The following is a 21,440-nucleotide window of genomic DNA, read 5'->3' on the forward strand; positions in this document are numbered from 1 at the left end:
GGTGTTTAATCAGTGCCAGCAACTGTCTTCCCCTGAACTTACTGTTCTGCAAGAAAAAAATACCCCTTTAGAACAAACTATAGTAAATTGCTTTTTGTATTATCTGTTGCCAAATGCCATTTCTGTGGGATACAGTTTCTTTTTTTTGGGGGGGGGGGATACAGTTTCTAATGAAAGAGCCCACTTAGGCCCTGTGCTACAATGTTATTCCTGCTTTGTTCAGTTGACTTGGTAAGGACAGGATGAATTGTAAAGGTAACAATTCTACACATTATTAGAGGTTTAAAATGGAATTTGGCCAGTCGATATATGTGACAAAGAGCCTATGAATTTATAGCCGGGCAAGTTGGTTGTCACAGTGTATCCTCCATTGCTTTAAGGAATGAGGCACCTGTAAAAACCAGGAATGTTCTCCTTGATTAATAGTTTGCAATGTATTGCTGTACTGACTACTCTCAGCAGGATTTTGAAGTGGTTTGGTAGATAGTAATTGATTATATTCATCTTAGGATAAGTATTTCTTAGTGGAATTATATCCCACTTTCATTCTGTTTGACCTTTCAAACATATGCAGAATAGATTAGTACACTGAGCTCCCATATAGTCACTACCCACCTTTAACGGTTGTCAGCTATGGTCAAACTTGTTTCATCTATACTGCCACCCATCTCCCACCCTCACCCCCTGCCATGACCCACTGGATTATTTTGAAGTAGAGCTATTTCATCTATAAATGTTTCAGTGTGTATTCCTGAAAAATAAGGGCAGTTTTTAGAAATATAACCACAGGATCATTGTTAGGGTTATACTTCACACTGTGACTGCCAAGGACACAGGTTCAAACTCTGGTCAAGTTTCTAAGGTCCCACAAGCTACATGGTGTGGCAAAAAAATAATAAAGTTTTATAAGTGATATTTTTGCAGTTGATATGTTTTCTTACCCCATTTTTGTTTTTTTCCATGTAACTTGTAAAGTTTCCTGACTTCTTCATTTTACTGATTGCACCCCACTTGGTCTCTTAACATGTTTCTTTGACCCCTGAACTTCCTATAAACTGGGAGTTTGAAGTTCACCTGCTTCAAATTTAATTTTTTCTCAATTTTTCATGGATGGTATTCTTTTTCATTGCTATGTTTTTCACAGCTTCTTAAACAGTATGACTCAGTGATTGAAAGGGAAAAATCTTAGGGAATTCACTGGAGGCCCAGTGATTAGGACTTGGCATTTCACTGCCTTGACCCTGGTCAAGAAACTAAGATCCCACAAGCCGTGTGTTGTGGCAAAAAAAAATAATAATAGTTACTATAAATTCCTTTCTTTGGTCCTCAGAAAGCACAGCTAATTAATATTAGCTGGTTGGTGATTGGCAGAGTCTGTGGGGATGGAGAGAATGGGTTTCTATTAGTATCATGGGGGAATTAGGCAGGTGATAGTAAGTTTGAATAGGGAACTGTGGTAGTGGACATACAGTTCTGTGCATTTGTTAAAACTCATGGACTTGTTCATCACAAAGAGTAAACTTTACATAAATTTTTATAAATCCCATCAGGATGTAAGAAGGATGGAATACAGATAATGACAACTGAATCTAATTGTGTTACAAGTGAGTCACATAACCACACTGAGTGAAGTTAAGTAAATTTCTCACAGGAGTGTAGGTTAGAAATTCTGAAATGACTTTATCTACTTTTATTTGTATTGTTCAGTAAATAAGTAAATACATTGTAGACCATCAGAGCCAGGTTTCTAACTTAGAGAAAGAAATTACAAATAAGAAATGGCAATTCATTCTGTTGCTGAATTGGAATCAGAGGTGTCAGTATGGATGGACTCCTTTACTTATAGATGATAGATAAATATAGACATGTGCATGCATTATATTTACATCTAATTTTTTCCTGCCTCCATTGAAAAGGGCTTACAAGTGCTGGAACCCCTGTGGCAATGAGCATATATCTATATCCAGATCTTGATTTTTATTTTTTTCTTTTTTTGGTGTGGACCATTTTAAAAGTCTTTATTGAATATGTTACAATGTTGTTTCTGTTTTATGTTTTGGGTTTTTGTTTTTTGGTTTTTTTTTTTGGCGGTGGGGCAGTTTGAGGCATGTGGGATCTTGGCTCGCTGGACAGGAATCAAACCCACAACCCCTGCACTGGAAGGCAAAGTCTTAACTGCTGGACTGCCAGGGAAGTTCCAATATCTTGGTTTTTAAATGCCATTCTTTAATAAAAGAAATCAGGACTCCTTGAAGAACTGTATTGATTCCAGGACTGGAGTGGAGAAAATAAAAGATGAGACTAGAGCATCTCGTGGTGCCAACCTGCTTTAAAAAAAAAAAAAAAAAAGGCATATCAAAGGGACATAGAAGCCATCCAGAATGCCCAAACTGAAACAACTTGAACAATAAAATAAGGATGGTATTGATATTTAATTACAAGCCAAAGAAAAATACTCATGAATCTATACTGATGTGAACACCTAAACAAAGAAATGGGGCCAGTGGGGGAGAAAAGTGATGGCATTTTCTTTCATAAGAATTTCAGTTATAAACACAGAAGGAATGTGAGAAATAGAAAAAGACTATCAGAACACAACAGTGCCTTTCTACAGGCAAGATAAGATCCACCAATGGGTAGAAAGAAATTTAAATCAAGAGGGTATTTGCATAGTCTCTAAATAGGCCCTCCTCCCCTCCCTACCCCACTCCTGAATCAATTACAAAGGAAAACTTAGTAGCTTCTCAGTGGAGAATCCCGACTGACACCACGTCAGCCAAGGGATCAAGGTTAACATCACCACACAGATTAACATGTACTTTTTCCCCTACCCTAAACCCAATGCATTTTAGATAGAGAAAGCTATATTAGTAATAACATGTCATTTGGTTTTGATTTGGTTTATAATAGTGAACACCTTTTCATAGCAACATGGTACTTTATATATAGTACTGTCACAGTTCATAAAGTATTTTCACATGTTATTAATATTTCTTTAATCCTCATAACTCTGTAACATTGATATTTCCATCTACATTTTTTTTTTTAAACCATCTGCATTTTCTAGATGAAATCAAAGTCTGGACAGCACAAATGATTTCCTTCAGGTCAAATGGTAAATTAATAGCAGAGCCAAGGATCAACCTTAAGTGCTCTGAATTCAAGCTCAAACTTCTTTCCCAAGAAATGATCTTAAAAGTAATAGGAACTATGATTAATGATTCCAAATAGGTTCCAAATAGGAAAAGGAGTACGTCAAGGCTGTATATTGTCACCCTGCTTATTTAACTTATATGCTCTGAATTCAAGCCCAAACTTATTTCCCAAGAGATCTTTAAAATAGTAGGAACTATGATTAATGATTCCAAATAGGTTCCAAATAGGAAAAGGAGTAAGTCAAGGCTGTATATTGTCATCCTGCTTATTTAACTTGTATGCAGAGTACATCATGAGAAATGCTGGACTGGAGGAAGCACAAGCTGGAATCAAGATTGCTGGGAGAAATATCAATAACCTCAGATATGCAGATGACACCACCCTTATGGCAGAAAGTGAAAAGGAACTAAAAAGCCTCTTGATGAAAGTGAAAGAGGAGAGTGAAAAAGTTGGCTTAAAGCTCAACATTCAGAAAACTAATCATGGCATCTGGTCCCATCACTTCATGGCAAATAGATGGGGAAACAGTGGAAGCAGTGTCAGAGTTTATTTTTTGGGCTCCAAAATCACTGCAGATGGTGATTGCAGCCATGAAATTAAAAGACGCTTACTTCTTGGAAGGAAAGTTATGACCAACCTAGACAGCATATTGAAAAGCAGAGACATTACTTTGCCAACAAAGGTTCATCTAGTCAAGGCTATGGTTTTTCCAGTGGTCATGTATGGATGTGAGAGCTGGACTGTGAAGAAAGCTGAGTGCCAAAAAATTGATGCTTTTGAACTGTGGTGTTGGAGAGACTCTTGAGAGTCCCTTGGACTGCAAGGAAATCCATCCAGTCCATCCTAAAGGAGATCAGTCCTGGGTGTTCATTGGAAGGACTGATGCTGAAGCTGAAACTCCAATACTTTGGCCACCTGATGTGAAGAGTTGACTCATTGGAAAAGACCCTGATGCTGGGAGGGATTGGGGGCAGGAGGAGAAGGGGACGACAGAGGATGAGATGGCTGGATGGCATCACCGACTTGATGGACATGAGTTTGAGTAAACTCCGGGAGTCTGTGATGGACAGGGAGGCCTGGCGTGCTGCGATTCATGGGGTCGCAAAGAGTCGGACACGACTGAGCGACTGAACTGAAGTGAACTGATGGTTAATGATTGTAAAGAGCTCTAGGTAAATATAGAGAATATTAGGTATTTTTACTTCGTATGTTGATATTTATATATCTTCTCTGTAATATCTTCATATATTCTAGAATGTATATCATGAAAACATGATAGTTTATTGTTCATCATATTTTTCTAGTAAGTAATTCTTTAAGAAATTCTAGTGGAGCGCAGAGCAGTTTGGTGGTTCGTTGGAAGGGGCGCTTCTCCTGTCTCAGCTCCTGCGGCTCTTTGGGCAGCAGCGGCTGCGCGGTGGTCGGAGAAGCGGCCTATAACTTCTGCATTAGGTAAAAGAAAATGGCCCGAACCAAGCAGACTGCTCGTAAGTCAACGGGTGGGAAAGCGCCCCGCAAGCAGCTGGCCACCAAAGCGGCCAGGAAAAGCGCCCCCTCTACCGGCGGGGTGAAAAAACCTCATCGCTACAGGCCCGGGACTGTTGCGCTTCGAGAAATCCGTCGTTACCAGAAATCCACCGAGCTTCTGATCCGGAAACTGCCTTTCCAGAGGTTGGTGAGGGAGATCGCCCAGGATTTCAAAACCGACTTGAGGTTCCAGAGTGCCGCCATCGGCGCGCTGCAGGAGGCTAGCGAAGCGTACCTGGTGGGTTTGTTTGAAGATACTAATCTGTGTGCCATCCACGCTAAGAGAGTCACCATCATGCCCAAAGACATCCAATTGGCTCGCCGGATACGGGGAGAGAGAGCTTAAGTGAAGGCAGTTTTTATGGTGTTTTGTAGTAAATTCTGTAAAATACTTCGGTTTAATTTGTGACTTTTTTTGTAAGAAATTGTTTATAATATGTTGCATTTGTACTTAAGTCATTCCATCTTTCACTCAGGATGAATGCGAAAAGTGACTGTTCACAGACCTCAGTGATGTGAGCACTGTTGCTCAGGAGTGACAAGTTGCTAATATGCAGAAGGGATGGGTGATATTTCTTGCTTCTCATGATGCATGTTTCTGTATGTTAATGACTTGTTGGGTAGCTATTAAGGTACTAGAATTGATAAATGTGTACAGGGTCCTTTTGCAATAAAACTGGTTATGACTTGATCCAAGTGTTTAACAATTGGGGCTGTTAAGTCTGACCATACATCACTGTGATAGAATGTGGGCTTTTTCAAGGGTGAAGATACAAGTCTTAACCACAGTGTAACTTACAGTTTCCTTAAAAAAAAAAGTAAACCTGGCAGCTATAGAATACACTATGTGCATTTATAATAGCTATTTTATATATTGTAGTGTCAACATTTTTAAATTAAATGTTTTACATTGACATGTGGTGGGGAGTGTTGTCTTTAAGGTGTGTGTAATTTAGAGTTCGATTGGTTTTCTCCTGAGTAGACTGCACTTGTTTACGTAGCAAAATGCTTGGCGCGTTATACCTTGCATAAGTCCTCATTCTACCACATGTTAAACTAACCCTCTAGCTGATAATGCAAACACTAACGGGGAGGGGGATTTATTTATAAGGGCTCTAGACTATAATACAAGTTATTCACACCAGCATCGTCTGTTACTAATACAGTAGTTAGTGCAGCTTTTCTTTGTGTTGTGATTGGTCTCATAACTAGGTTGAACTTTTCTCTACCAAGAGGAAACAATACCGAACTTTTTTTCCTTGTGGGGTTTGTATTATAATTGTTAGGGTAAACTTGCTGTGGGGGAGGGACACAGCTTCAGCTTATGGAACCTCTGCCAGTTAAAATGGTGTTCATGTGGCATCGGTTCTGGGAAAATCACTTCATAGAGACGGCTTTCCAAGTGGTTTTAAAATTTATCCTTCTATTGAAGTTTTTAGGCCAATTATGTATGTTGACTAAATTTACAAATAAACTTGTTTATTCAACTAAGTGTCAAAAACCTAAAAAAAAAAAAAAAAAAAAGAAATTCTAGTAAGAATTTCTAGTAAGAAAACCTTTAATTCTAGTAAGAAAACCTAGAGACTTCAAAGGCCATCGTTTCTGTATGGCATTAGAAGGAAAAAAACCACCACCAGAGTCCAGGAATTAAGCACTATGCATGTTGCATTTTGAGGCTGGAAAAAAAGGGGGGAAAGAATCTGAAGCTGTCTGCCCAAAGGTAAAGTAAAGCAGATAAGATATTTAAAACTTGCAGAAACCAGTTAGTAAGTTGACAGTTTAAAAGAGAGTAATGCTCTTTTGTGATCATTCTGCTCTGTTAATATACTGACAGCCTGTCTATTCATATGCGGCTGGTACTAAATGCTTGATAATATAATTAACAATAAGCTGAAAGTACAGATGGTGTATATATGATCATTGTACTGCTTGCAAAACTTGGGTACCAGCATCTAACTCCTGGGGAAGACAACCTTCTATAGAGGGCACAAATAAACAGTTGTCATGTAATAAGTTAATACTGAGTCATGGTCTTAACTGACAGTGAAGTCTTTCTTACTTGCTCCAAATTACTGTCTTTATTTAAAAGAGATACCCAGTGAGGTAAGTTAGTCTTGTTAAATTCTTACCATTTACATTTTTCAAAGTAGTTTCCACATTTAAGTGGTTGGAGGACAGAACTGGAAGAAGCTTCTCTTAATTTTAGAACAGAGGTAAACAGCACGGTTGAATAACTCACAGCTTGATAATGCATATGACAAAGGCAAAAACGTTTTTATCACAAGGCCTTGAATATATATTCTAAGAAATAAAATATATAAATATTATAGATTCTAAATATGTAAATATTTAGAAATAAAATTTAAAAGAATAAAATCAAATATACAATAATTTTTACCTCTTTAGGTATCAATATTGATATCAACAATATATCATTAGGATAAGATTATATAACATATTTTAGGACAACAAACAGCAGCTTCTATTGTATATGTTGGCCTGTTTGTAGAAAAGTTTAGGACTGAAAGACTGTCTTTTAAGTGAGAACTGGAATTAAAATAGCATGTTTCCTAAGTATTCTTTATCACCTGACCTTGTAGGTTGGCCTCACTGACTCCAAATTAAGTTCCAAGAAGCTGGGTGCTTACCTCATGACCAGCACTTTCTTAGGTTCAGAGCAACAGTGAGATTTTTTATTGCCATTTTGGCACTGAAGTCTGCAGGGGAAACAGACACTGCTTTAATAGAGGTTCTGATTTGGAATGAGGTTGCAAAAACCCCCTTTCTTTTGCAACCTGATCTGTGTGTAAAATGTACCCTTCTGTCAGGGCCAGGACCTGCATCTCTTTGTTCTCTAATCAAAGACTAAAACTTTTCTTTGGCAGCAAACAGAACCACACTTGGTCTTGATCTACTGACTCAAAAGACACCAGGCAGAAGGTGCCTTTTTGGGGACCAGCTGGGGAGGATCTGTAACAAAATATATGTGTTAGCACTGGGTTCAATATGTAACAAAATGTGTAGTGTAGGACATTGTCAAAAATGAAAGAGAAAGTCAGTGTATCCTCTGTATCCCTATTTCTAAAACAATGCTCTGTGAGGCTTTGAATAAATGTTTAATGATGATAGTAACCAACAGAAACTGAGGAGACGGTTAGAAAAAATTCCAGGGTATACTTCAAATTAACTTTTCAAAGCAGAGATCTGGCTTACAAGGTAGTATTTTCATTCTTACACAAACCTCTGTTATTCAACTATTGCTGACCTGCTCTGTTCCAGGCAATATGCTAAGTGCTTGGCGTGTAGAAATAAATTACAGCCTTTCTTTCTCAGAGCATACTAGAATGTGGAGAAACTGGGGAGAATGTTACCCTCCACATCAGCACTTAAAAATGCTCATTTCTTTATGGTTATAAAAACACACACACTATCACATGCATGTAGAGCTATATTTTATTTTTATTTATATTGGACTGGCCACAAATAACCTATCAGAAATATCTTTATAAATTATTACATATAGGGCCACCTCATATTTTTTGATGGCTTTACCATGTGGATCCTAAAGGAACTCAGTCCTGAATATTCATTGGAAGGACTGATGCTGAAGCCGAAGCTCCAATATTTTGGCCACCTGATGCGAAGAGCTGATTCATTTGAAAAGACCTTGATGCTGGGAGGAATTGAGGGCAGAAGGAGAAGGGGACGACAGAGGATGAGATGGTTGGATGGCATCATGGGTTTGCGTGGACTCTGGGAGTTGGTGATGGACAGGGAGGCCTGGCGTTCTGCTGTTCATGGGGTCGCAAAGAGTCGGACACAACTGAGCGACTGAACCGATAGTGACCATGTGGATGTGTCATAATTTGCCCATTCCCTTACGAAATAGGTTATCCTGAATGTCCAAAGCTGCAGCAAGTCTGTATCTTTACAAACCTATGCTGGCTTTTCTATAGGATAGATTCCACAACATGGTCTCTCTCGTATTTTAATGTGTCTGGCCCTGCTCCTGCCTTTTTCTTCTCAGAATACAAAAGTGATATGTGAGCTGCCATCTTGTGTCTGCATGCTAAGTCGCTTCAGTCATGTCCAACTCTTTGCCACCCCATGGACTACTGCCCACCAGGCTCCTCTGTCCATAGGGTTCTCCAGGCAAGAATAATGGAGTGGGTTGCCATGCCCTCCTCCAGGAGAACTTCCCAACCCAGGGATTGAACCTGTGTCTCTTACATCTCCTGGGTTGGCAGGCAGGTTCTTTACCACTAGTGCCACCTGGCAAGCCCAACATTAAGGTCTGGTAGCTTCAGTGTATCGCAGTCATTTGCCTACATATGAATTTTAGAGTTCATTTTATATCTTGTGTCTAGGAGATAACTAGCTATCCTGACTGCCAGGGATGTGGCATCAGAAAGAGCCTGTTTTTTTGATGACATTGATGAACATCTGTATCAGCCCTGCCTTGCTTACCTGGAGACTTCTTGTGATGCAAGATAATTAAATATTATTATTCCCAAATCAGTGTCAGATGGGTTTCCTGTAGCTGAAAGTACTTTTAATTGGAACTAATGATGGAAGCCCAATATTCTGGAATCAGTGAAATGAAACAGTTTTAATATTTGTTACTGACACACTTATGAAATGATCATAAATTACTTTCTAGGGATTACTTTTCTTTGGATAAAAACTCACAAAGAAACAATTTAAAATGGTAGAATTTATTTCATATAATGATATATATGTATGCACATATACTATTTAAAAAATAATCATGTGAACTATAATCATTATAAAACATAAGTCAGCCTTAATTTAATATTATCAGAGTAAAAGAGCATGTAAAGTCAGTCTAACATTGTTGCATTTGCCTTTCAAAGTTAAGATACATAAAAGATTTAGCACATTGTATTTTATCTTATTTCAGTTTTCATGTTACCATCATTAGGTATAAATACCCTTAGGAATGTGCCAACTTATACCTTACATTCAAATAATCAAAGTCCTATTACAATTATTAAAGTACAATAAATCACCTAAAATAAGTAATCTAAAAAAATACTAGCCTAAATTAAAACCCTGAGGAATTAAAATCTTTTTACATACACCATAGATTTGGTTAAGTGCAATTCCATGTTTGTACTACTTTATTTAAGGTCATACTTGGTAAGGCATAGTAAAAATAAAATCTACGTAAGTTACCATCTAAACCTATATTTTATTTCTTGCAACAAAGTTGTTTGTTTCTCAAAAAAAGTAGTTTTTGCGTGTCATTCTGGACCTCTTCACCACCTGCTGGCTTATTTGCTTTATATACAGTAGTCAAGAGTTGTGCACCAAGCTGAGCTGCCCTTATATACGGTGGTTCAGACAAAGTGCACCTGAAGAACTACATGCTTGAGAGCTCATGTCCGTGTTCAATCATGGCCTGCACAAACTGCTTGAAGACTCGGTCCATGTAGGTGGACTGCCTTGGCCAGATTCCCTCCAGAAAACCAATATGGCCTCCATAAGAAGTAAGAACCAGAGCAACATTAGGGTTTTGCTTTGCAGTTTCTATTGGAATAGCTTGATGAAAAATTCGGGGTGGTTGGGCGGGAGGGTGGATAAGAGAAGGGAAGGAGAGAGAAAAATATATATTAACAGTTGTTGTTAGGAAAAGTGTGCACCTTTATCATTTCTAATCATTTTAAACCAAAATACCATTAAACAAATACTCATAATGTATGGCTAATCAAATAAGTCATTTATATCAACCACCCATATTCTTCTAACAGTTCATGTTCACGTTCATGTACTGGATCATTTTTGGAAGAATCGATCGGTTGGTTATAACAAAAGTACAGGCCTAGTCTTCTTTTGAGAAATTAAACAATTCAAGAAATTGTGAATACTTCCATTGTAAGATTCCCATTTAGGTGTTACACCAAGGGAAAAAAACAAACAAATCTTATCACCTTTGTGAGAGTTATAAATTCACTATGTATGACTTTAGTTAACTTTACATGAAGTTAGATTCCTTAGGCCAATTGGTGGCTCTGTTAAGAATCCAAAATTATAGATATGATTTATAAAAACATATAAAGATAGCAAAGAAACAATGGCATAAAATACTCCCCAGTGGTAACAGTGTTTATCTTTGGGTGGTAAAACATTGGTGATTATATTTTTTCTTCTCTGAATTTTTATTTATAGTTAAGCTCTCCCTACTCCACACCCTCAATGGAAAGTGAAAGTGAAGTCGCTCAGTCGTGTCCGACTCTTTGCAACCCCACGGACTGTAGCCCACCAGGCTTCTCTGTCCATGGGATTCTCCAGGCAAGAGTACTGGAGTGGGTTGCTATTTCCTTCTCCAGGGGACATTCCCGACCCAGGGATCGAACCCAGGTCTCCTGCACTGCAGGCAGATGCTTTTACCGTCTGAGCCACCAGGGAAGTTCAGTGGAACAGAAGGTAATTTTACTGTCGGACAACTGAGACCAGTTCAAGAAAGGGCTGCTGCAGGACCCCAACTGCCTGTTTAGGTGATGCTCTAAACTGACCTTTCACTACATTCTTTGAAGAGTAAACCTAGGGACCCTAAATCAAGGCCTAGGAAGCCAAGTCCTTGTCCTAAATGGGTCCTGAACTCAGATCCTTACCCATCCAACTACACCTAAAACAGAACATCTATCTTGGGATCAGATGTGAGAACTTAAGGGGAGGGGCAGATGAAATGACTTGATACTATTTTTGGTTTTCCTTTTTCATCTTACATTAAGGGCTTAGATTTAAAGTGCTTCATTCATCTCTGAATGCACTCAGGAATTTCTAACACACTGATAGTTACAGTCATGTCAGAAGAACAAAAGGCTGGGCCATGGGAGTCATGTGAAAGATGTTGGCTGCCTGTGCTCTCAGAATGCAGACAATTGTCCACTATTTTCAGTGTGGCTTGGGAAAGAATAAGAAATAATGAGTCTAAACTTCAACCAAGAAGGTCAAAACAAGTTAAATGCTGGGAAATTTTTGTTGGTGGAAGAAGGACCTGTGAAATATAAAAACAGATGGAGAAATACTAGACTTCCTTAATCCAATGAAAATAGACTAAACAATCTCCATATTATTCAACTGATAAAGTTCACAATTTAGGGAATTTCCTGGTAGTCCAGTGGTTAGGACTCCACGTGCTTACTGCCACGCACCCAGGTTCAATTGCTGTTTGGGGATCTAAATTCCCATAAGGCTGCACAACATGGCCAAAAAAAAAAAAAGGTCACAGTTTAATTTTCTGATTTGTGGTCAAAGACCAAGAGTTCCAGCCATCTAAAACCACTTGTGATTTAATCATAAATCACACAATGATATCCCCTAGAGAGATGGTAAAGTGACATTTTAAAAAAACTTTGGGGATTTTATGAAATTTACATATGTGCTGTGTTTGTACTCAGAATAGTTTATTTTAATAAAGTACTTGGGGAAAATGTTTTTAAAGTATTTTGGGGAGAAATAAGGAGAAAAAGTTTTATAAAAAGCTTTGTGAAATTTCATTAGAAAAAAATTAGAGGTCAAATCTATTTATCCTTAAGATAGGTGTGATTACTGCTAGGCATCATACATTGCTTTAATGTATGAACACAGGCACATATATCTTTGTTACAAAATTCTGTATATCTTGAATTAAGAGAGTGAAGAAGTTAACTTGGGCATAATTTTCTTCTATACAGTATCCAGGGGGAAAACAAACTCTTTCCCTTCAAATATGACTTTATTGTCTGAATGTGCTACATTCATTGAGTTATCCAAGGACATCTTACTAATAAAGTCTCAAGCTCTCTTCTAGGTTTAAAAGGGAAGAAATATTCCAAAGCTTTCTGTATAAGAACCTTAGGAAGAAAAGGCAAACAATGTCAATGTACTCTTGAGGTAAAGATACTGTAACACAGCCTGTCCAAAGAACAGGTATTTGATAAGAAGGAAAGGTTGTAAGAATGAATACAAGCAAAATACTAAGAGCCATAATTTGTTCTGAGGCTCTCACAGTAGACTAGAGAAGAATATATGAAAATGTGATCTGAAACATTTAGATACTAAATTATGAGTATCAAGCTATTTTTTTTCTGTTTATCACAGTGTAAAACAGTATATGAGTGACATTTTGTTTCTTATTACTGTATCTTCCCACAAAGAACATTATTTTTAAACAGTTGATTCATGTCAAAATGTATACAAAGATGTTAATTTACCATGACTGGGTGAAAAAACATCATCCACAGAATTCAGACACAACACTGGAATCCCTACTGACTTCAGTCTATGATTTGGACTGGCATCAGTGTAATAGTCATCAATTGTCCGGTAGCCAAACATGACAGAAGTGAATCGCTTATCAAACTCTCTTATGGATTTAGCCTGAAAAACAGAAACCAACTATAAATGTTCTTGGAATCAAAAGAGGAAATAAAAGTAGTACATAAAGTTTCTCTCCTACCTTCATGACATGATCCATGTCAATTTGTTTTACAAACATATGCCGGTGCCTGGAAAAAAAAAAATTCAAAAATAAAAAAATTAAGGTCATTCCCATCTTAAACACACCTAATAATAAGTAACTTAGCACAGGACATAAAGTTGTTACTCAATAAAATATTTATTGACCTTCCCTGGTGACTCAGTGGTGAACAATCTGCCTGCCAGTGCAGGAGATATGGGTTTGATCCCTGGGTCGGGAAGATCCCCAGGAGGAGGGCACGGCAACCCACTCCAGTATTCTCGCCAGGGAAGTCCATGGACAGAGTCTGGTGGGTTATAGTCCAGGGGGTTGCAAAGAATTAGACATGGCTTAGCAACTAAATAACAATAAACAACAACAAAATATTAATATTTACTTAATCAGACATAACAGGAATATATTGGTATTTGTTCTAAAGACTCTTGTTTAAAGATTATTTCTTTTATTGAATGAGTCTTTAAATTCTATAGTGCCTTACCATTTTGAAAAGTTTCATACATATGATTTCATTATATATAATACTGTGTGTGCTCAGTTGTGTCCCAACTCTTTGTAACCCTTTGGACGGTAGCCTGCAGGCTCCTCTGCCTATGAGATTTTTTGAGGAAAAAATACTGGAGTGGATTGCCATTTCCTCCTCCAGGGGATCTTCTGGACCCAGGGATTGAACCCACGTCTCCTGTGTCTCCTGCATCTTTTTAAAAGTCCGCTACCCCTGTATTGCCCCTCCCTCCGCCCCTCTCTCCACTGGTTTGTTCTCTCTTTGGGAGTCTGCTTTTTTGTTTTATTCACTAGTTTGTTGTATTTTTTAGATTCCATACATAAGTGATACCATACAGCATCTGAAGCACCTGAAGACATTTTTTTAAAGATACTTTTTTATTAATTATGGAAGAAGCGACCAGTTGTACAATAGTAAACAAAAGTGTGCCTAACAAACTGTACCTGCACACTGATGCCATGAAGCCAATTTGGCCAAAAAGGCCCCTTCTGAAGCCAGAAGCTTTCAGTTGGGTAAATCAACTGAAGATTTATCGTCCTCTTTAAATTGGTGTACTGAAAATTAGGATTTATATTTTTGTGTACGTGTTTTTAAATGCTCATTTTTCTTGTATAACCCATATTTTAATCCAAATCTTTCTCTTCACTTTTCTTGCTACTGTCCTCCATTTCAGTGACCATGAATAAAAATATAATTCTGTAGTATTCCTAGCAATATTTTATAGTCAACATCTGTGATGTAACAAAGAGGTTGTTCTTTAAAAATTTTTTTAATTAAAAAAAAATGAATAGGTTAAGTTTTTTTTAAAATAAAGTAGTTTTTAATTAAGGTATGTACGTTGTTCTTTCATTAAAAAAAAAAATTGGGCTGTGCCACTAGACATGCAGGATATCAGCTCCCTGACGAGGGATTGAACCTGGGCCACAGCAGTAAAAGCCCAGAATCCTAACCACTAGACTGCCTGGGAACTCCCCAAAAAGTTGACGACATCTCATGTCAACTTTCAGGATAACAATGGTTTTCAATTAAGTTATGTGCAAATTTACTTTTTATTTAAAGTTGTCAATTCACTTTTAAATGCCCAGTAATGGCTATCAAAAAATAAACAGAAACATCCCATGTTCTTTGTTATCATACTGTTTAACTGTTAGAAGATACCTAAACAATTTCGGAAGAAACTAATTCACAGATAATATTTTGGTAATGTTAAGAATTGTGGGGGCTGAGAATATCCATATTTTATGGGCATGCTCCTAAATCTCTAAAACATACTATGTTCATAACACAAGCTTTAAAAAATATATTATTCAGCTCTGAAAACACTTAACACATTAGTTACTACCCAGGGGAGAATTAGGTACTAATAAGATTAGCGACAAGTAGAAAACCCAGGGAAATAGCCCATAGTTATTCAACACATTCAATACTAATGTTTTTATTCTTTTAGAATAACTTACAACAGTGATGAAATGATGATCTTCAAAATGGGGCACAGAGCCTAGAGGTTGTACAAGCTACCTCATGGTACAGAAAGAAAACATCAGAGCTCTTATCTATATTTTTAGCTTATACATAAAATCTTTTTATTTTTGTACATATTGATAATAGAAGGATTATTTTGTTACAGTATATAACATAATAGTGCATATAACAAATATATATATATATATATATATATATATATATATATATATACACACATTAGCAGTGTTGTCCTTTAAAACATTTTACTGTGGCACGTACTCCAAAAAATTTGGTGACATTAGGTGTTTAAAATGACTTACTTATTCACGGAAGACTGGAGGCAAGTTGTCAAATAATAATTAAAAAGCAGCCAGTTCAGTGGTTTCTCCAGTGACTCCGTGCAAGCAAAGGTATTCCAACCAACTGAAAAAGTTGCAGCTGCCTTCAAAGGAGTTTTTGGTCCAATTTTGCCCAAATAATTTAAAAGCAGCATTCTAAAATGAGGAAAAACAAAACACAGTGATGAATTTGTTCTATATCACAAGACATCCTATTTCTAATTGTGGACTTTTAACTACGGAGAATAAACATAGAAACCAGTGTGTCTAACCCCTTTATCTTGGAAAACCATGAAAATATCTTCCTTCTTTCCTTCTGTTCACATATTTATCTTGAGAATAGATAAATATGGATTGGGAATTTGAGAACGGGACAAAGCATACAGTTATTAGTTAAACGTGTTTCTTTCTTTGAGGTAAAATATCAGAAAAATCCATCGAAAGAGTAGTTTTCTTTTTTGAAAATTATATTGGAATTTCTTAAAAATTTGCAATTCCCTGGCCCCCCACCCCCTAGCTGAGTATTTAACTTATTATGGGAGGGATGTTTCAGGCAAACTTTTTCTATAAAGGGCCACAAAGCAAACGGGTTCTGGTGGCCCTAAAATCTCAGTCACAACCATCAATACTTAACCCTGTGACTGTATTTTAAAACAGCCGTAGACATGCATGAAGGAATGGACATGGCTGTGTTTCAACAAAATATTATATATGGACATGGAAATTTGAGTTTCATATACTTTTCACATGTCGTGAAATAATTCTTCTTTTTTCCAACCCATTGAAAAATATAATAACCATTCTTAGCTCTTGCACAAAAACAGTCAGATTTGGCCTCCAGGTTGTGGTTTGCCAATGCTTGGCACGGGGGACAGATCACAAGGAGTGGTTTTTAAATGTGTTGGAATACTGAAATCACCTAAGTTTTAACAGCTGATTTCTGGGTCTCACCTGGAGATTTGGAGTAACTGGTCTAGGTGGCCATTCTAATTGTCTATGCATCCTTGCTCCCTGGGCTTCCCAGGTGGTGCTAATGATAAAGAACTGGTCTGCCAATGCAGGAGACAAAAGAGCTGCAGGTTTGATCCCTGGTTCGGGAGGATCCCCTGAAGGAGGATTGGCAACCCACTGCAGTATTCTTGCTGGAGAACCCCATGGACAGAGGAGCCTGGCGGGCTGCAGTCCCTGGGGTCGCACAGAGTTGGAGACGGCTGAAGCCACTGGGCGCACAGGCATGCCTGGCTCCCTACAGCAGAGCCTCAGGGCTCCTTGTCCAGAGTCAGACTTCCTGAATTGTGGCGGCACAATCAGCCCCTAAAGTCACTTGTTTTCTTCTACTCCCTCCTGCTGTTTGTCCTTATCTCCTTTCACATATTTTCCTCTTTTCCTTTTGTTCTCATTTTTCCTGATTCTACTCTAGTTTTACTTTGGTAAAAGGGACAAGAATGGAATTTAACACAGTACACCAGAAATCCAAGTTTGACATTGACAACTAAGAGAAAGGATAATAGTATAAATTCTGTTTCTCCTGTTTTTCCATCCTTTATTTCTCCAATTGCCCAGGTTCTGAAATGAGTAAATATTCTCTCTCATTCTTTTTTTTCCAACCCAGATGGCTTACAGAGTGAATGAGATAAGATACTAGATCAAAAATGGAGATTTCAGGGTTTGCTGTTTTTTTGGGGTATTTTTGCTGTTGCTGGACGAGGTTTATTGGAAATGTTACAGCAGAAAGACACAAATGGCTCCACGCTGTGTTTTGAAATTCATCCCAGCTATAGCTGAGTGACCTGCAGGCTGGACAGATGCCAAAAACCAAGTGCTTCAGCATTTCCATCATGTCAGAATCTCCTTCAGTGATTTCCTCATCCAGGGCAGAGACCTCAGGCTGGAGATTTCCCTTTTGAGAACAACTGTTCATAATGACTACATTCCCTTTTTTATAGTACATGGCTCCCTAAGCTAGTTAAGGGATAATGCTTCTCTCCTGCAATGGGGTCATTCCAGGGTCTAGTTGTGGTGGCCCAATTCTTTGGCTGGCAGTCAGAGGTTTCTGTGAGGCCGGAGTAATGGGAAAATTGAAAGAGCTGGAAATGAACCTCATTGGAGCAGGAAACACCAGGAATAACTGTGACCGAGTAGGTGGGACATTTCTTGGTTATTACTCAGGAGTAAAATAACGTCAAGTTATTACCCCATAAAAAGGCCGTGTCACTTTGATAAGAAAAAGACTCCATTTTTTTACCAAGACAAAAAAAAAGGCAGATAGAAAAAAAATAAAGAACTCACAGATTAAGAGATTTAAGATACATAATCTGTCCATATGTGGGCTTTATCTGGCTCATGCCTCAAACAAACTGTAAAAACCAGCCAACAGATTGACAGTGAAATGAAATACTGACACTGAATATTTGGTGACATTTAGGAATTACTGTTAGCTTTGTTCAGGTGTAATAATATACTGTGGTGGGTTGTTATTGTTTCTTAAGAGACTGTACCTGTCAGAGACACAGAAATCTCTATAAATGATGTCTAAAAATTATCTTAATGTAATCAGAGTCGAGGGAATGGAGGGTAAATTATCCTTAAGTTGACAGTCACTGAAGCTGGGGTGATGAATATATATGAGGAATCATTATACTCTTTTCTATTCTTATATACTACTTATATACTTGGAAATTTCTGAACATTTTTAAAGCTAGTCTAGGAACCCATTAGGAGACTGGAATGTGATCAAGTCTCAAGCAGCGCAGCGTGGATTCCTTGGTGAGACTTAGTTCTGGCTCAAACCGCTGCTTGGCCCCAGGCATAACAGGCGTGGGGATTACCCAGTCTGGGCGTAAGGGTCTTAGATGCTTTTGTCTGCTGCATCTCCAAAAGGAAAAAAAAATGTGTCAAGCTGTAAACCACATCCCAGAGTGGTAAACCCACTTGGGAACATGTCACAGTGCTAGGCAACTAGAAAGGGGACTTCCCTTTCAACAATTTACAAGACATTAATATTCAACCAGCTGCAAAGGCTAATGGTCAAGTTCTGCCTTCAGGCAATGAGACTTCAACTCGACAAGAATAGGCATTTCCCAGGAGCCTCTGAATAAAGAATCAGGGCCTGTTTACATAAAGTCTGGCTTTTTAAAAATTCAAGAATTTATATGATTAAGGGAAGAAAGTTCAGCTGCCACCCTGTCCTTTAAGGTTCTCATTATGGGGCAAAGGAAAAAGTGAAATACTTTCCTTTAAGCACAATTCACAGATTTTTGTTTGGGTTTTCTGCACTGATTCAGATTTCTTCCGTTTTAGTAGGTCAAGTCCGACCTTCCATGCTAATGTAAGAAACGTATTCTTTCCTTCTTAGTTTTATGTTTATCAGAATCTAAAAAACTATGGTTAGAGCCAATCTTTCAGTGCCTATCATTTGTAAAGCTGTTCATTTTCAAGTAAGCACGCTCCTAAGACCTTTTGAAAATTGACAGATAAATTGACTACAAAATTAAGAAAAAATATTTTCTGTTTCCATGTGTTTGCTGATTTTGGACAATGGTTTAGGTCCTCAAAGCACAGCAAAATGCCATAAAATAAAAATTTTGTTTTTTATTAAAGCTCACTATTACTACAACAAAAAAACACAAAAAACACACAAAAAAATTAGCCCAAATGAGGCGAGGCTTCTTTGGTGGCTCAGATGGTCAAGAATCTACCTGCAATGAGGGCGACCCAGGTTTGATCTCTGGGTTGGGAAGATCCCCCTAGAGAAGGGAATGGCAACCCACTCCAATATTGTTGCCTGGAGAATACCATGGACAGAGGAGTCTTAGTGGGCTACATACAGTCCATGGGGTCGCAAAGAGTCAGACACGACTGAGCGACTAACATTTCATCCAACCACATGTGATGAAATATGAGAAACACAAACATTTGCTTTTAAATGTCCATGTAGCTTATGGTCATCTGAAAGAGGCAGGCACTAGGACCACTTCCCTCGAGGACATTTTAGAAAGGAAAAATCTTACCCTCCCATTGATACTCCTGCTGCCAGAAATGGAGCAGAAGGGTACAGACTGTGGACGTGGTGAATGACTGTCTCCAAGTCTTCAGTGTTTGAACAACAGTAAGTCCTTGGTGTCTGCAAGCAACGACAGGTAAAGCACAAAAATTAAAATTGGGAGGGGAATCATTTGTATAACACAGAAATGTAAAAAAGAGCAAAAAGTCATAACTAGGAGAAAATGACCTTTGTTTGCACATACTATATGAGTCAGGATAATTTTCAATTTCTGTCTTGCAGTTCAAATTTATGCCATTTAGAGTCAGTACTACCCGAATTGGCACTAACAAAAGACTCTGATCACAGAAGGAAGCCTGGAGGGAAACAGGACAAGACCAATATAAATACCTTAAATTAGATAGATATGCAGTACTCTATTCAAATGTGTCTCTAACTAAAGAACGGAGTCAATTTAGGAAGAAAAAGTGGAGAATGACACTTTTTTATAGAAAACCAACAACTTAGGCCTGACAAAGCCAAAGCAATTGTTTTTTTAATATATAATTTTATTTATTTATTTTTATTTTTGGCTGTGCTGCGCCTTCGTTGCTGCGTACTTTTTTCTAGTTGTGGCGAGCAGGGGCTACTCTGGCTAGGCTCTAGGTGCGTGCAGGCTTCAGTAGCTGCAGCATACAGCAGCGGTGGGGGGGCGCGGTTAGCTGTTCCATGGCATGTGGGATCTTCCTGGTCCATGGATCAAATCCTTGTCTCCTGCACTGGCAGGCATACTCTTTACCACTGAGCCACTAGGAAAGCCCCAAAGTAATTCTTATTTAAAAAAAAAAAAAAAAAACACACAATCAAGCAAAAAAAACGGTTTTCAATAATCCACAAAAAAATCTAAACCGAAACTCCTTTCTGCTCGGGTATAACCTGAGTGCTGTCTACCAGTGAAGGAGTATGATTTTTTTTCTGACACTGCCTTCACTCTAGATCAAGCAACATGCAGTCTGCTTTATTAATTAGATATTTTCTTTTTCGATAATACTTCCATATAACCCCAGCTGCGCTACACTGAAAACAGACACTTAAAATGTTAAAATATGCAAAGCTGATTATGCCTCAATACATAATGCATTAAAACAAATGATTTTCATGTGAAGCCCATCAATAAGGGCTCTGTTTCCAGCAGAAAAGCTTCACAGATGCTTTATTTGAGATCTGGGAGCAGAGGACAATCCTGTGTGTACAATGTATGTGTGAGTGTGTGTATGAATAAAGTATGCATGAGATAAAATAACTAAAAATTTAACAACAAAGAGATAAATCTGGTAACTGCCCTAATAAAAAGTGCTGAAACCAGTTATCTGTACAAACCGGATGGTAACATTCCAATAAAATATGACTGGAAGGTTATGTGTCACCCACCATTCAATCACTAATGTAGTCTGAGAAAACTGCAATTTTCACTAATCCCTCCAACTAAACTCAAGGTTAAAACACTCCTATTGCCTACTACCATCTTTTTGAGATCTGCAAATATAAAACTCTCCAAAAGATAAATGTTAACCTGACAGTATTTACAATGGCTAACATTTATTGAATAATTAAATTTGTGCCCACAAAACCCCAAGGAAGATCCTATTATATCTAGGAAACTGAGTTATTAATAGAAAATTGAGTTTAGAGAGGTTAAATAATTCCTGTAAACTCATGAATAGCTAACACACGATGAAGCTGAGATACTTCCAAAAATACTTCGTGATTAAATGCATTTGAGGGGCACAAATTCAATGTAAAATCTAAACAGACCAATGTCTACTACCATGCTTATTGATAGTAACTGCAGAATCTGTCAAAAGAATTCAGGTGAAAAAAAATCCTTCTTTAGCATTTCACTGTATTTGTGTTTATTCACACTGCATAGCTTTAAAATTTCTGTATTATTTAATATAAACAGTTACCAACACATATTCTTGTTAT

The 21,440-nt window shown here is 37.8% G+C and overlaps 2 protein-coding genes across 3 annotated transcripts in view; one reads left to right on the forward strand and one right to left on the reverse strand.

Moving 5' to 3' along the window:
- Positions 1 to 4,491: 4,491 nt before the first annotated feature.
- LOC110125402 (histone H3.3A) lies at positions 4,492 to 5,374 on the forward strand. The gene has a single exon (XM_020874408.2). It carries the CDS (start codon positions 4,619 to 4,621, stop codon positions 5,027 to 5,029), a length of 411 nt encoding a protein of 136 aa, XP_020730067.1. The 5' UTR covers positions 4,492 to 4,618; the 3' UTR covers positions 5,030 to 5,374.
- A 4,008-nt stretch (positions 5,375 to 9,382) lies between these two features.
- Positions 9,383 to 21,440, reverse strand: part of ABHD3 (abhydrolase domain containing 3, phospholipase) — a 56,041-nt gene continuing 43,983 nt past the window's right edge. The window contains exons 5-9 of one of the 2 annotated variants that reach the window (XM_070452729.1): positions 19,483 to 19,595; positions 15,455 to 15,628; positions 13,148 to 13,196; positions 12,903 to 13,068; positions 9,383 to 10,233 (exon numbers count right to left, since the gene is read on the reverse strand). In XM_070452729.1, coding sequence (XP_070308830.1) covers positions 10,067 to 10,233; positions 12,903 to 13,068; positions 13,148 to 13,196; positions 15,455 to 15,628; positions 19,483 to 19,595 — 669 coding nt within the window. In that variant the 3' untranslated portion in view covers positions 9,383 to 10,066. Of the gene's footprint in view, positions 10,246 to 12,902; positions 13,069 to 13,147; positions 13,197 to 15,454; positions 15,629 to 19,482; positions 19,596 to 21,440 lie in introns of both variants that reach the window. The other variant, XM_020881754.2, reaches the window with a different exon arrangement.

This window comes from Odocoileus virginianus, chromosome 22 (assembly GCF_023699985.2).
Source record: "Odocoileus virginianus isolate 20LAN1187 ecotype Illinois chromosome 22, Ovbor_1.2, whole genome shotgun sequence".
In the NCBI taxonomy this organism is placed as follows: Eukaryota; Metazoa; Chordata; class Mammalia; order Artiodactyla; family Cervidae; genus Odocoileus; species Odocoileus virginianus.